The sequence below is a fragment of the Lepeophtheirus salmonis genome, chromosome 1 (genome assembly GCF_016086655.4).
Source record: "Lepeophtheirus salmonis chromosome 1, UVic_Lsal_1.4, whole genome shotgun sequence".
NCBI classification, from domain to species: Eukaryota; Metazoa; Arthropoda; class Copepoda; order Siphonostomatoida; family Caligidae; genus Lepeophtheirus; species Lepeophtheirus salmonis.
This window is the reverse complement of record NC_052131.2, coordinates 5668889-5680928: the sequence shown is the minus strand read 5'-3', so window position 1 is coordinate 5680928 and position 12040 is coordinate 5668889. Positions and strand designations below refer to the sequence as shown.

General features: G+C 30.9%; 2 protein-coding genes across 2 annotated transcripts; one reads left to right on the top strand and one right to left on the bottom strand.

Annotated features, from left to right (window-relative positions):
* Positions 1 to 1845: 1845 nt before the first annotated feature.
* LOC121132092 (BTB/POZ domain-containing protein 3) lies at positions 1846 to 3208 on the bottom strand. The gene has a single exon (XM_040727541.2). It carries the CDS (start codon positions 3151 to 3153, stop codon positions 1846 to 1848), a length of 1308 nt encoding a protein of 435 aa, XP_040583475.1. The 5' UTR covers positions 3154 to 3208.
* Positions 3209 to 7288: 4080 nt separating this feature from the next.
* Positions 7289 to 8604, top strand: LOC121132091 (BTB/POZ domain-containing protein 6-B-like). Its single transcript, XM_071894123.1, has 2 exons — positions 7289 to 7553; positions 7598 to 8604. Exons 1-2 carry the CDS (start codon positions 7289 to 7291, stop codon positions 8602 to 8604), a joined length of 1272 nt encoding a protein of 423 aa, XP_071750224.1.
* Positions 8605 to 12040: the final 3436 nt, after the last annotated feature.

The following is a 12040-nucleotide window of genomic DNA, read 5'->3' as shown; positions in this document are numbered from 1 at the left end:
AGGGAGGGGGTGGGGGAATTGTACTTTTCCCCGGTACGTCATAAGTTTATAACCCATGAAGGAAAGGGATAAAATTAAGATAAATTAGTTTCCCTTAAATACAAATAGGACAACATAAGAAAGATGCTACTAACCAAACCAATGTCTTGTTCAGAATATACTTTTTTTGTCCACCACAGGCAGTGTTTTGTTATTATTTCTACCTTCAATAAAATAAAAACTCTAGCTACTAGCTATACCCTAGAATTAATTCAAATATTAATAACTGTTAACAATTGTTTGGTTATTTAAGTGACAATTTATGTGAGATGATAAGATGAATGTATAGAAGTCTTCCGAAAATCATCCATCACCTTGATATATTCTGAATTTACGTTCTTATATTAATATTATTGTTTTAATTTTTGAGACAATACAACATATGTGACGTCACATAGCTCAGCCAATCAGAATGCAGATGCTAACCAACACAACTATATTATCCACATCTAGTAAAATTTTTTATCAAAAATAACTTCGAAGTCAATCCTAAACTCTATTTTTAGTCCAACAAGGACTTTTTATCGTAAACGTAACTTGCCAACCAAGGTTGTATAGTTGTAATGCTCTAAATCTAGACATGGGAAGCCTTGACGATAAGGATCCTTGATGTTATAATATTAAATTGCCATGTCTTCTAAATATTGAAATTACCAAGAAATATAATTCAATATTATGTAGGACATCAAAGAACAATTCCATCGTCATTATTGCTGTGTCTTGACGAGGTTGATGAGGTTCCAATTATTTATAAGGAGGAGAGATCCAGGACGACCGAGAGTAGTGAGGAGAAGGAAAGGCGTGGAGGAATAATACAAGTCTTATTTATAAGCACATCTGTATTCTTATTTATACAAAAACCTCCTCTGCTACATACATAAAATACACGACTATTTATACTTAAAACGAGGTAAAAGACTGTACTTTACACACACATATATATATATACAAGAGAATAAGAGAAAAGAACAAGGGGGAAGGAAATACTAATACATTACAGTTATAAAGGCCCAAAAAATAACAAAACCCAAATTATTTAATTTCTGGATATTACCAAAGTTCTATTAAAAATTAAATAAAAATGATGTCCAATTGAAAAAAAAACATATTATATAAATTTTAAAGTTTGTAGTCTTCCCTGATGTAAGATGATAAGTTCTTATGCGCGAGGGCCATAGGAAAATAAGTTATGTCTGGATATCCCTCAGGTTTCGTCCAAGGTAGAATATTTTTTCCCACAAATTATTCCTTACCCTTTTTCAACACGAATTTACATAGCATCTCCATGTACTTTGTGATGGCGTAGAGAGGATAAAAAAAAAAAAAACAAGATTTTTTTGCAAAAAAGAGAATATTTTCAAGCACCTTCCCTGATTCAGATAGCTGCCGGATCCTCTTTTACCATATCATTTTTAGCATCTCTGGATATCATGGAATTAATTTATATAAAAGGTAAGAAAAACAAATTCATGGGTAATTATTCTTAGAGAAGGATCCTATGAAGAAAACTGACATATTAAAAAATGAACTACAAGGAGTTCCAATACCTTCAAAGAAGAGCACAAGTTATGTGACTAAACAGTCAATTAAGGAATTTTTGGTCTTATTAAGGAGATATTTGGACTCAAATTGGAAATTTCTTAATATTTGTTGACTTTTTATTTTCGAACAAAAATGGACCGTAGTACAAATTAAAAGTTTACCTCTACCGATGGGAGAAGAGTGTACCAAATCAACAACATACAAAAATATATGCAGTATAACATTCAATGGAGGAGCAAGGGATTTTTTTTTTTTTCAAATCTGTTATACAAAAGGTAGTCGACTAAAACAAAAAGAAGTAATTTGACCTTGGTGAGTGTTTGTGCATTTATCATTACTATTGGGATAATCTCGAAAATGAAAATGAGTTCCATCAACTATCACTTTCGTTCTTCCGAGTATCCCACTCCAAACACGCTGCTTCAATGATGATTTCTCATATTCAATAGAAGCAGCATAATAAGTCTTTGATTCTATTGTAATGGGTTCATTGAAGTAAATCCTTGTTGTTTCATATGCTGGGTCATACTTTATATCAAATTCTTTTGAAACTGTCTCTCTTTCCACTCCAATTTGATTGACTTTTTCCAGGTGAATACTTCCTGTTAATTTTGACCCTATTTCTGAAGGACACTGTACTGCAAAAGCATGAACCTTGATGGGTTTATTAGCGGTAAATGTAATAGAGTGTTTGAGGGTGTCTAGATATTCCTTATCATGATGTTCAAATCTTTCACAGATTCGTATTCTGGGTTGAATAGAAAAGTTACATGATACACTTGAGATACTCTTGGAGATGTAATTCACAATATCAAGAATTTCTTCATTTTTAAGGAGTCTTGAAGGAATTACTTCATCCACGAATTGAGAAGAAGAGAGGATAGGGAATCGAATGGAGTAGAGAGCAGGTCCAAGGATCTCTCTCAAATCTCCCTTCATATCTACAGTCTGAGATGATGCCCAACATAGTGCAGTTTTTAAGACATCAACCTCATCCGCGTTAAGTCGATTAGATGATAAAATTTCATTTAGGACTTCATTGTCGTTAATCTTGAGAACAGAGTCAGGTAAGAGTGTTAGATTTGGATGTGCTAAAATACTCTCCTTAATCCAAGGAACCAAATTAATGATACCATGTAATTTAGATTGATAAAAAAGATGGCAAAAGTCTTCATAAGGACTACCGTTCATGAAAGAAATGCACTTTTCCTTGAGAATGGATAAATCATACTTCTCTGCACAATACAGAAGAGGACACACGTCTTTAAGGCTCAAAATAGTCTCATTAGTGTAAATCCATCTCAACATATCCCTAAATCCAGAGGGAGACACATCCGGAACATCAATCTCAATATCCTCCTTTTTTGATTCCTTAAAGTCTCCATTGAACATCAGTTCAAATACAGGGCTGGCAGATCCAAGAATACATTTATGGGCAGAAATCTTCTCAGGAGACACTCCTTTATTACCCCCAACCATAAAGGAAACATCTGAGAAAAGTCTTGACTCTAACAGATGTTTAATCCGGAGTGAAACTGTAGCTTTGGGATCTGAAATTCCAAAATGTGACATGCTTTTGAATTTGCCCTCAAGTTTTCAAGTTCTTACCACACCAACTCAAATTATTTTGTAACTGAGGTGTTTGTTCAGAAATGATGAAAAAAAAAAAAAATTGTAGTATTCTTCTGACATGCTACATTTATTCTCTGTAAGTATTATTGTAGCCAGGAATTAATAGGATGCTAATGAAAAATATATATTCGATGGAGTTGGCTATACGTGAAACACACATTAACAGTATTTTTGGTTCTATTTTCTCTCTTGGACCTGAACTCCACCAAAAATTCTATTGTTAACTCTTCTTCACGACTCTGAAATCGGTTATCCTAAGTACTGAGTGGATATAATTATCATCTATCGTTATAATTTATTAGAACTCTTCTCATTCATTCTTCAATTCAAGGATATATTCTTGCACTTTGCAGCCGGTAAAACCCATTCTCAATTTTATTTGATATAGTATCCAAATAAAAGAATTCATAAGGCGCCAGTAAGACAGAACTTGTATCTAAAATCATAATGAATAACTAAGAAGATAATTAATGATTTATTTACGTTTTTAAAATATTAGGAGCTATAAATGATAGGAATTACCACAGTCAACAAATTTCTTAAGGTTATATTCATCTTTTTTACACAGGAATTGCTCATTAAGGAGTCTTATAAATTCGAAAGAGATATGCATACGGTATATTAACAAAGTAGAGGGCGCACCGATCATTTTTTCACAAGGGAATTATGTAGCTCTACCATATCATTCATTTTTAACACCGGTTCCTCTACAAATGTTTGATTATTGAATAATGAAACATTATTTGATTTGAATACTGAATTTGCCAAAGTTTCGCAAAAGTGTATTATATTTATTGAGTTTAACTTTTACATAAAGATCGTAGTCACATCACTGCCCAAAAGAGACCCAAACTGATTTTTTTTTTTTTCACAAATCACTGTTGCAATATTTCAGACTTCTTTTCACGCAATACTCTAAACATACTAACATTAAAGCTATGTGTATTTAATTTTGGTCAACTCTGCACTACTAAAATGTTTGGGCGAAATGTCCTTTTGTTAAAATATACATTCAGAAAAATGTCCTCTTTTAAAATTAATTTCTTCACATTATACTAACTGCGTTCAAACTTTTTACAAAAGACTTAATGCACTTAAATAATATGCCAATCTATTTATCAGTAGAAATTAAAAGAAAGTTTACTTCATCAAATATGAAATATATGATGATTACAACCATGAGTTAGGGATTTGAATATAAATTGATTACATTATTCTTAAATTTTGAATAACCAATATGCTCACTTCCATCATTCATCAAATATTGAATCGAATTTTTTTTTCATTTAGATATTCAATAAACCAATTATTTGAATACGTAAAATATTATTGAGAAATGAATCCTAATCAAAGAGTCTTCCAAATCCCTCGAGGTTTTAATACCTGAAAATGATTTAGTATTCTGTCAAATACATATTAAATTCGTATAGTTTCTTTTTTTAATTAAATAATTGATTGAATATGTAAATTATTCATAAAATACTGTCAAATGTATTTTAATACTATATCTATGTATCTATATATAAAATGCAAATATGGGAGGATGGTTGTGTCCGGTAATCATAGCCAAACCAAAGAATAGATTTTGCTGTAATTTTTCATGTAGGCTCTTAAGGCTCAAGAAAAGGTTCTAGCATCAACTTTTTAAACTTAAAGGGCAAGGTGGTTTTCATATTACCATTTTTCTGAAAAACAAATGGCTATTTCATGTAAAAAATTAAATTGATTTGTAGCATGGTATTACTTAGTGTAATCAACTTATAATCAAAATAAAATAACTATACAGTATATTTCATTATTTTATTCAACATTTCTCATCAGGATATTTACATTTAATTAATAGTTTATTTATTATTATTACTTAATTATATGTATTATTATCAAATTAATATTTTGTTTATTAGAAGGTAATGCAAAAAATTAAATTGTATTTTTTTTATAATTGTACTTGTCATTTGAGCTCTATTTGAATGTGTAAAACCAATCTTCATTCGTTTTGTGTATAATTTGGTACAGTACCCATTTACAGATATACGTGTCACGGAATAATAATTTGAAAAAATAGTGTGGAGGAACAGACACATAATAACCTTGTCTAATGGTACGGAAGTACGGATACGGAACCAAAAAATTGGTCAGCACCCCTTTATTCACGAAAAAATTTCAAACATGAGTAGCTATTCACAATTATTTCTTTCAAAGAAAATTCCAAAAAATCCACAGCTATTTACAAAAACATAAATTTCTTTGAAAAAAATTCATAAATTAATTCTTATGGAAATAAAATTGAAGAATTATTTGCTGTTTTACATGAAATAGCCATTTGTTTTTCAGAAAAATGGTAATATGAAAACCACCTTGCCCTTTAAGTTTAAAAAGTTGATGCTAGAACCTTTTCTTAAGCCTTAAGAGCCTACATGAAAAATTACAGCAAAATCTATTCTTTGGTTTGGCTATGATTACCGGACACAACCATCCTCACATATTTGCATTTTATATATAGATACATAGATATAGTATTAAAATACATTTGACAGTATTTTATGAATAATTTACATATTCAATCAATTATTTAATTAAAAAAAGAAACTATACGAATTTAATATGTTTTTGACAGAATACTAAATCATTTTCAGGCATTAAAACCTCGAGGGATTTTGAAGACTCTTTGATTAGGATTCATTTCTGAATAATATTTTACGTATTCAAATAATTGGTTTATTGAATATCTAAATGAAAAAAAAATTCGATTCAATATTTGATGAATGATGGAAGTGAGCATATTGGTTATTCAAAATTTAAGAATAATGTAATCAATTTATATTCAAATCCCTAACTCATGGTTGTAATCATCATATATTTCATATTTGATGAAGTAAACTTTCTTTTAATTTCTACTGATAAATAGATTGGCATATTATTTAAGTGCATTAAGTCTTTTGTAAAAGTTTGAACGCAGTTAGTATAATGTGAAGAAATTAATTTTAAAAGAGGACATTTTTCTGAATGTATATTTTAACAAAAGGACATTTCGCCCAAACATTTTAGTAGTGCAGAGTTGACCAAAATTAAATACACATAGCTTTAATGTTAGTATGTTTAGAGTATTGCGTGAAAAGAAGTCTGAAATATTGCAACAGTGATTTGTGAAAAAAAAAAAAAAATCAGTTTGGGTCTCTTTTGGGCAGTGATGTGACTACGATCTTTATGTAAAAGTTAAACTCAATAAATATAATACACTTTTGCGAAACTTTGGCAAATTCAGTATTCAAATCAAATAATGTTTCATTATTCAATAATCAAACATTTGTAGAGGAACCGGTGTTAAAAATGAATGATATGGTAGAGCTACATAATTCCCTTGTGAAAAAATGATCGGTGCGCCCTCTACTTTGTTAATATACCGTATGCATATCTCTTTCGAATTTATAAGACTCCTTAATGAGCAATTCCTGTGTAAAAAAGATGAATATAACCTTAAGAAATTTGTTGACTGTGGTAATTCCTATCATTTATAGCTCCTAATATTTTAAAAACGTAAATAAATCATTAATTATCTTCTTAGTTATTCATTATGATTTTAGATACAAGTTCTGTCTTACCGGCGCCGGATGAATTCTTTTATTTGGATACTATATCAAATAAAATTGAGAATGGGTTTTACCGGCTGCAAAGTGCAAGAATATATCCTTGAATTGAAGAATGAATGAGAAGAGTTCTAATAAATTATAACGATAGATGATAATTATATCCACTCAGTGCTTAGGATAACCGATTTCAGAGTCGTGAAGAAGAGTTAACAATAGAATTTTTGGTGGAGTTCAGGTCCAAGAGAGAAAATAGAACCAAAAATACTGTTAATGTGTGTTTCACGTATAGCCAACTCCATCGAATATATATTTTTCATTAGCATCCTATTAATTCCTGGCTACAATAATACTTACAGAGAATAAATGTAGCATGTCAGAAGAATACTACAATTTTTTTTTCATCATTTCTGAACAAACACCTCAGTTACAAAATAATTTGAGTTGGTGTGGTAAGAACTTGAAGACTTGAGGGCAAATTCAAAAGCATGTCACATTTTGGAATTTCAGATCCCAAAGCTACAGTTTCACTCCGGATTAAACATCTGTTAGAGTCAAGACTTTTCTCAGATGTTTCCTTTATGGTTGGGGGTAATAAAGGAGTGTCTCCTGAGAAGATTTCTGCCCATAAATGTATTCTTGGATCTGCCAGCCCTGTATTTGAACGGATGTTCAATGGAGACTTTAAGGAATCAAAAAAGGAGGATATTGAGATTGATGTTCCGGATGTGTCTCCTCTGGATTTAGGGATATGTTGAGATGGATTTACACTAATGAGACTATTTTGAGCCTTAAAGACGTGTGTCCTCTTCTGTATTGTGCAGAGAAGTATGATTTATCCATTCTCAAGGAAAAGTGCATTTCTTTCATGAACGGTAGTCCTTATGAAGACTTTTGCCATCTTTTTTATCAATCTAAATTACATGGTATCATTAATTTGGTTCCTTGGATTAAGGAGAGTATTTTAGCACTTCCAAATCTAACACTCTTACCTGACTCTGTTCTCAAGATTAACGACAATGAAGTCCTAAATGAAATTTTATCATCTAATCGACTTAACGCGGATGAGGTTGATGTCTTAAAAACCGCACTATGTTGGGCATCATCTCAGACTGTAGATATGAAGGGAGATTTGAGAGAGATCCTTGGACCTGCTCTCTACTCCATTCGATTCCCTATCCTCTCTTCTTCTCAATTCGTGGATGAAGTAATTCCTTCAAGACTCCTTAAAAATGAAGAAATTCTTGATATTGTGAATTACATCTCCAAGAGTATCTCAAGTGTATCATGTAACTTTTCTATTCAACCCAGAATACGAATCTGTGAAAGATTTGAACATCATGATAAGGAATATCTAGACACCCTCAAACACTCTATTACATTTACCGCTAATAAACCCATCAAGGTTCATGCTTTTGCAGTACACTGTCCTTCAGAAATAGGTTCAAAATTAACAGGAAGTATTCACCTGGAAAATGTCAATCAAATTGGAGTGAAAAGAGAGATAGTTTCAAAAGAATTTGATATAAAATATGACCCAGCATATGAAACAACAAGGATTTACTTCAATGAACCCATTACAATAGAATCAAATACTTTTTATGGTGCTTATATTGAATATGAGAAATCATCATTGAAGCAGCGTGTTTGGAGTGGGATACTCGGAAGAACGAAAGTGATAGTTGATGGAACTCATTTTCATTTTCGAGATTATCCCAATAGTAATGATAAATGCACAAACGCTCACCATGGTCAAATTCCTTCTTTTTATTTTAGTCGACTACCTTTTGTAAAACAGATTTGAAAAAAAAAAAAATCCCTTGCTCTTCCATTGAATGTTATACTGCATATATTTTTGTATGTTGTTGATTTGGTACACTCTTCTCCCATCGGTAGAGGTAAACTTTTAATTTGTACTACGGTCCATTTTTGTTCGAAAATAAAAAAGTCAACAAATATTAAGAAATTTCCAATTTGAGTCCAAATATCTCCTTAATAAGACCAAAAATTCCTTAATTGAATGTCTAGTCACATAACTTGTGCTCTTCTTTGAAGGTATTGGAACTCCTTGTAGTTCATTTTTTAATATGTCAGTTTTCTTCATAGGATCCTTCTCTAAGAATAATTACCCATGAATTTGTTTTTCTTACCTTTTATATAAATTAATTCCATGATATCCAGAGATGCTAAAAATGATATGGTAAAAGAGGATCCGGCAGCTATCTGAATCAGGAAGGTGCTTGAAAATATTCTCTTTTTGCAAAAAATCTTGGTTTTTTTTTTTTTTATCCTCTCTACGCCATCACAAAGTACATGGAGATGCTATGTAAATTCGTGTTGAAAAAGGGTAAGGAATAATTTGTGGGAAAAAATATTCTACCTTGGACGAAACCTGAGGGATATCCAGACATAACTTATTTTCCTATGGCCCTCGAGCATAAGAACTTATCATCTTACATCAGGGAAGACTACAAACTTTAAAATTTATATAATATGTTTTTTTTTCAATTGGACATCATTTTTATTTAATTTTTAATAGAACTTTGGTAATATCCAGAAATTAAATAATTTGGGTTTTGTTATTTTTTGGGCCTTTATAACTGTAATGTATTAGTATTTCCTTCCCCCTTGTTCTTTTCTCTTATTCTCTTGTATATATATATATGTGTGTGTAAAGTACAGTCTTTTACCTCGTTTTAAGTATAAATAGTCGTGTATTTTATGTATGTAGCAGAGGAGGTTTTTGTATAAATAAGAATACAGATGTGCTTATAAATAAGACTTGTATTATTCCTCCACGCCTTTCCTTCTCCTCACTACTCTCGGTCGTCCTGGATCTCTCCTCCTTATAAATAATTGGAACCTCATCAACCTCGTCAAGACACAGCAATAATGACGATGGAATTGTTCTTTGATGTCCTACATAATATTGAATTATATTTCTTGGTAATTTCAATATTTAGAAGACATGGCAATTTAATATTATAACATCAAGGATCCTTATCGTCAAGGCTTCCCATGTCTAGATTTAGAGCATTACAACTATACAACCTTGGTTGGCAAGTTACGTTTACGATAAAAAGTCCTTGTTGGACTAAAAATAGAGTTTAGGATTGACTTCGAAGTTATTTTTGATAAAAAATTTTACTAGATGTGGATAATATAGTTGTGTTGGTTAGCATCTGCTTTCTGATTGGCTGAGCTATGTGACGTCACATATGTTGTATTGTCACAAAAATTAAAACAATAATATTAATATAAGAACGTAAATTCAGAATATATCAAGGTGATGGATGATTTTCGGAAGACTTCTATACATTCATCTTATCATCTCACATAAATTGTCACTTAAATAACCAAACAATTGTTGATAGTTATTAATATTTGAATTAATTCTAGTGTATAGCTAGTAGCTAGAGCTTTTATTTTATTGAAGGTAGAAATAATAACAAAACACTGCCTGTGGTGGACAAAAAAGTATATTCTGAACAAGACATTGGCTTGGTTAGTAGCATCTTTCTTATGTTGTCCTATTTGTATTTAAGGGAAACTAATTTATCTTAATTTTATCCCTTTCCTTCATGGGTTATAAACTTATGACGTACCGGGGAAAAGTAGAATTCCCCCACCCCTCCCTCCCCTTACTGTCTGTGTTTGTCCAAAACTTGATAACCCCCTCTGATTGCACTTCCTTGATTTTTAGATCCCCTTCTGTACGTATCCATCAAATAAAATTTATATATTTGTTATCTTGAAAAACACTGATGAGGGGAGACCGTCGGAGGATATTTTATTTATAGGGGTGGGGTTTCTTAATTTGTTGGAAGCAAATTTAAATTTTGCTATGCAGCATAACAACAAAAAAAAATTATATTATAAAATAAAAATTCCATTGTGCAGGGGGAGGGAGTAGTTTAAATCCCCTTTAGCCTCCCCTGCCCTTTGCAAACACCCTATCTGATATACTTAATATTGAAAAGATTTTGTTGATCAATGAAACAGTGATCAGTTCTCAATGTAGTGGACTCCAAAATATATTATACACCTCTCCCTCATCCTAAAAGTATTTAACTCATCGGTAACTCATAATTAATTTCAGACTTTCTGTTATGAAACCTCAACGCTCTCCATAATATCGAAAAACTATGACGTAAGGAAAAGATTGTAAGCCCTACCCAGTTTGTTTTGTTTTTGCATTTTGGCGTAAGGGCAATATCTATTGTCTGCCTTCAAATTGTTTCATTCCAAAATCAAAGTATATTTTCCAGTTTTGGTATGTTGTAAAGAACATGTCATTTAGAAAAAAAAGAAGTCATTTTAAGTTCCTAATGAAAAAAATTAAGCATTAAAAACACCATCAAATCAAGAAAATACATAAAAAATGTACTTGGAAGTTTGTATTACTCAACAACTCAGGCGATAATTGTAAATTTATTTTTGGCTCTTACTAGTGTGTAATATGTTGGACATCAATAAATTATTTTCTATATAAATTATACTAAATAGAAAATAGTCTAATAAATTCTAGGCTATTTGGTGATGTTTGAAAAGTATTTACCTATAAAATATTCTAATAGAAAAGAATGAAAAGTATATATATTTGTGACATGATTATCCTAACATGAAGAAAATTTATCGTGTATTTTTATAATGTTGATATCTCTTCTCTTTTTTAAATTAGAATTTAATATTATTAGTATCAAGCATTTGCTCACAAGTTAAAGTGCTTGAATATTTTCATAGAGTCCTGTTTTAGTCCTTGAATATTTTTGTGTCCGGTGCACTTGCTTATAGCTATTTTGTCTCAGGATATTTCGCTTTATAGCCATTTTTCCTCAATTATTTTATTCGTCGTTATTGTTTGTTTTTGATTGAAAATAATATCCTTATGAAATATGAAATCAAAAGGCGTAATATTTATTACCATGAAACGGAGTAAATGGTTGTGCTTGTTGGAATAATTATGGTATTACTACCCAAAGTTTCAAACCATACTATCAAAATCTCACTATTTAATGAGTTTTAATGTTGAGGTTATGTTTCTAAGCCAGTAAATAGTTTTTATGTAGTGCTAAGCAGAGTGATTTGGGTAACGGTAGTCGGTAATGGTGGTACTGGAAATTGTTGTATTTCCAATCCATCACTCTTTTATTATATATATTTGTATGTCTTACGTTTTACTTGCTTGGATTTTCTCCCTCTTTTTTTTCTTTTTCCTTTTAAAAATGTACTGTTATCAT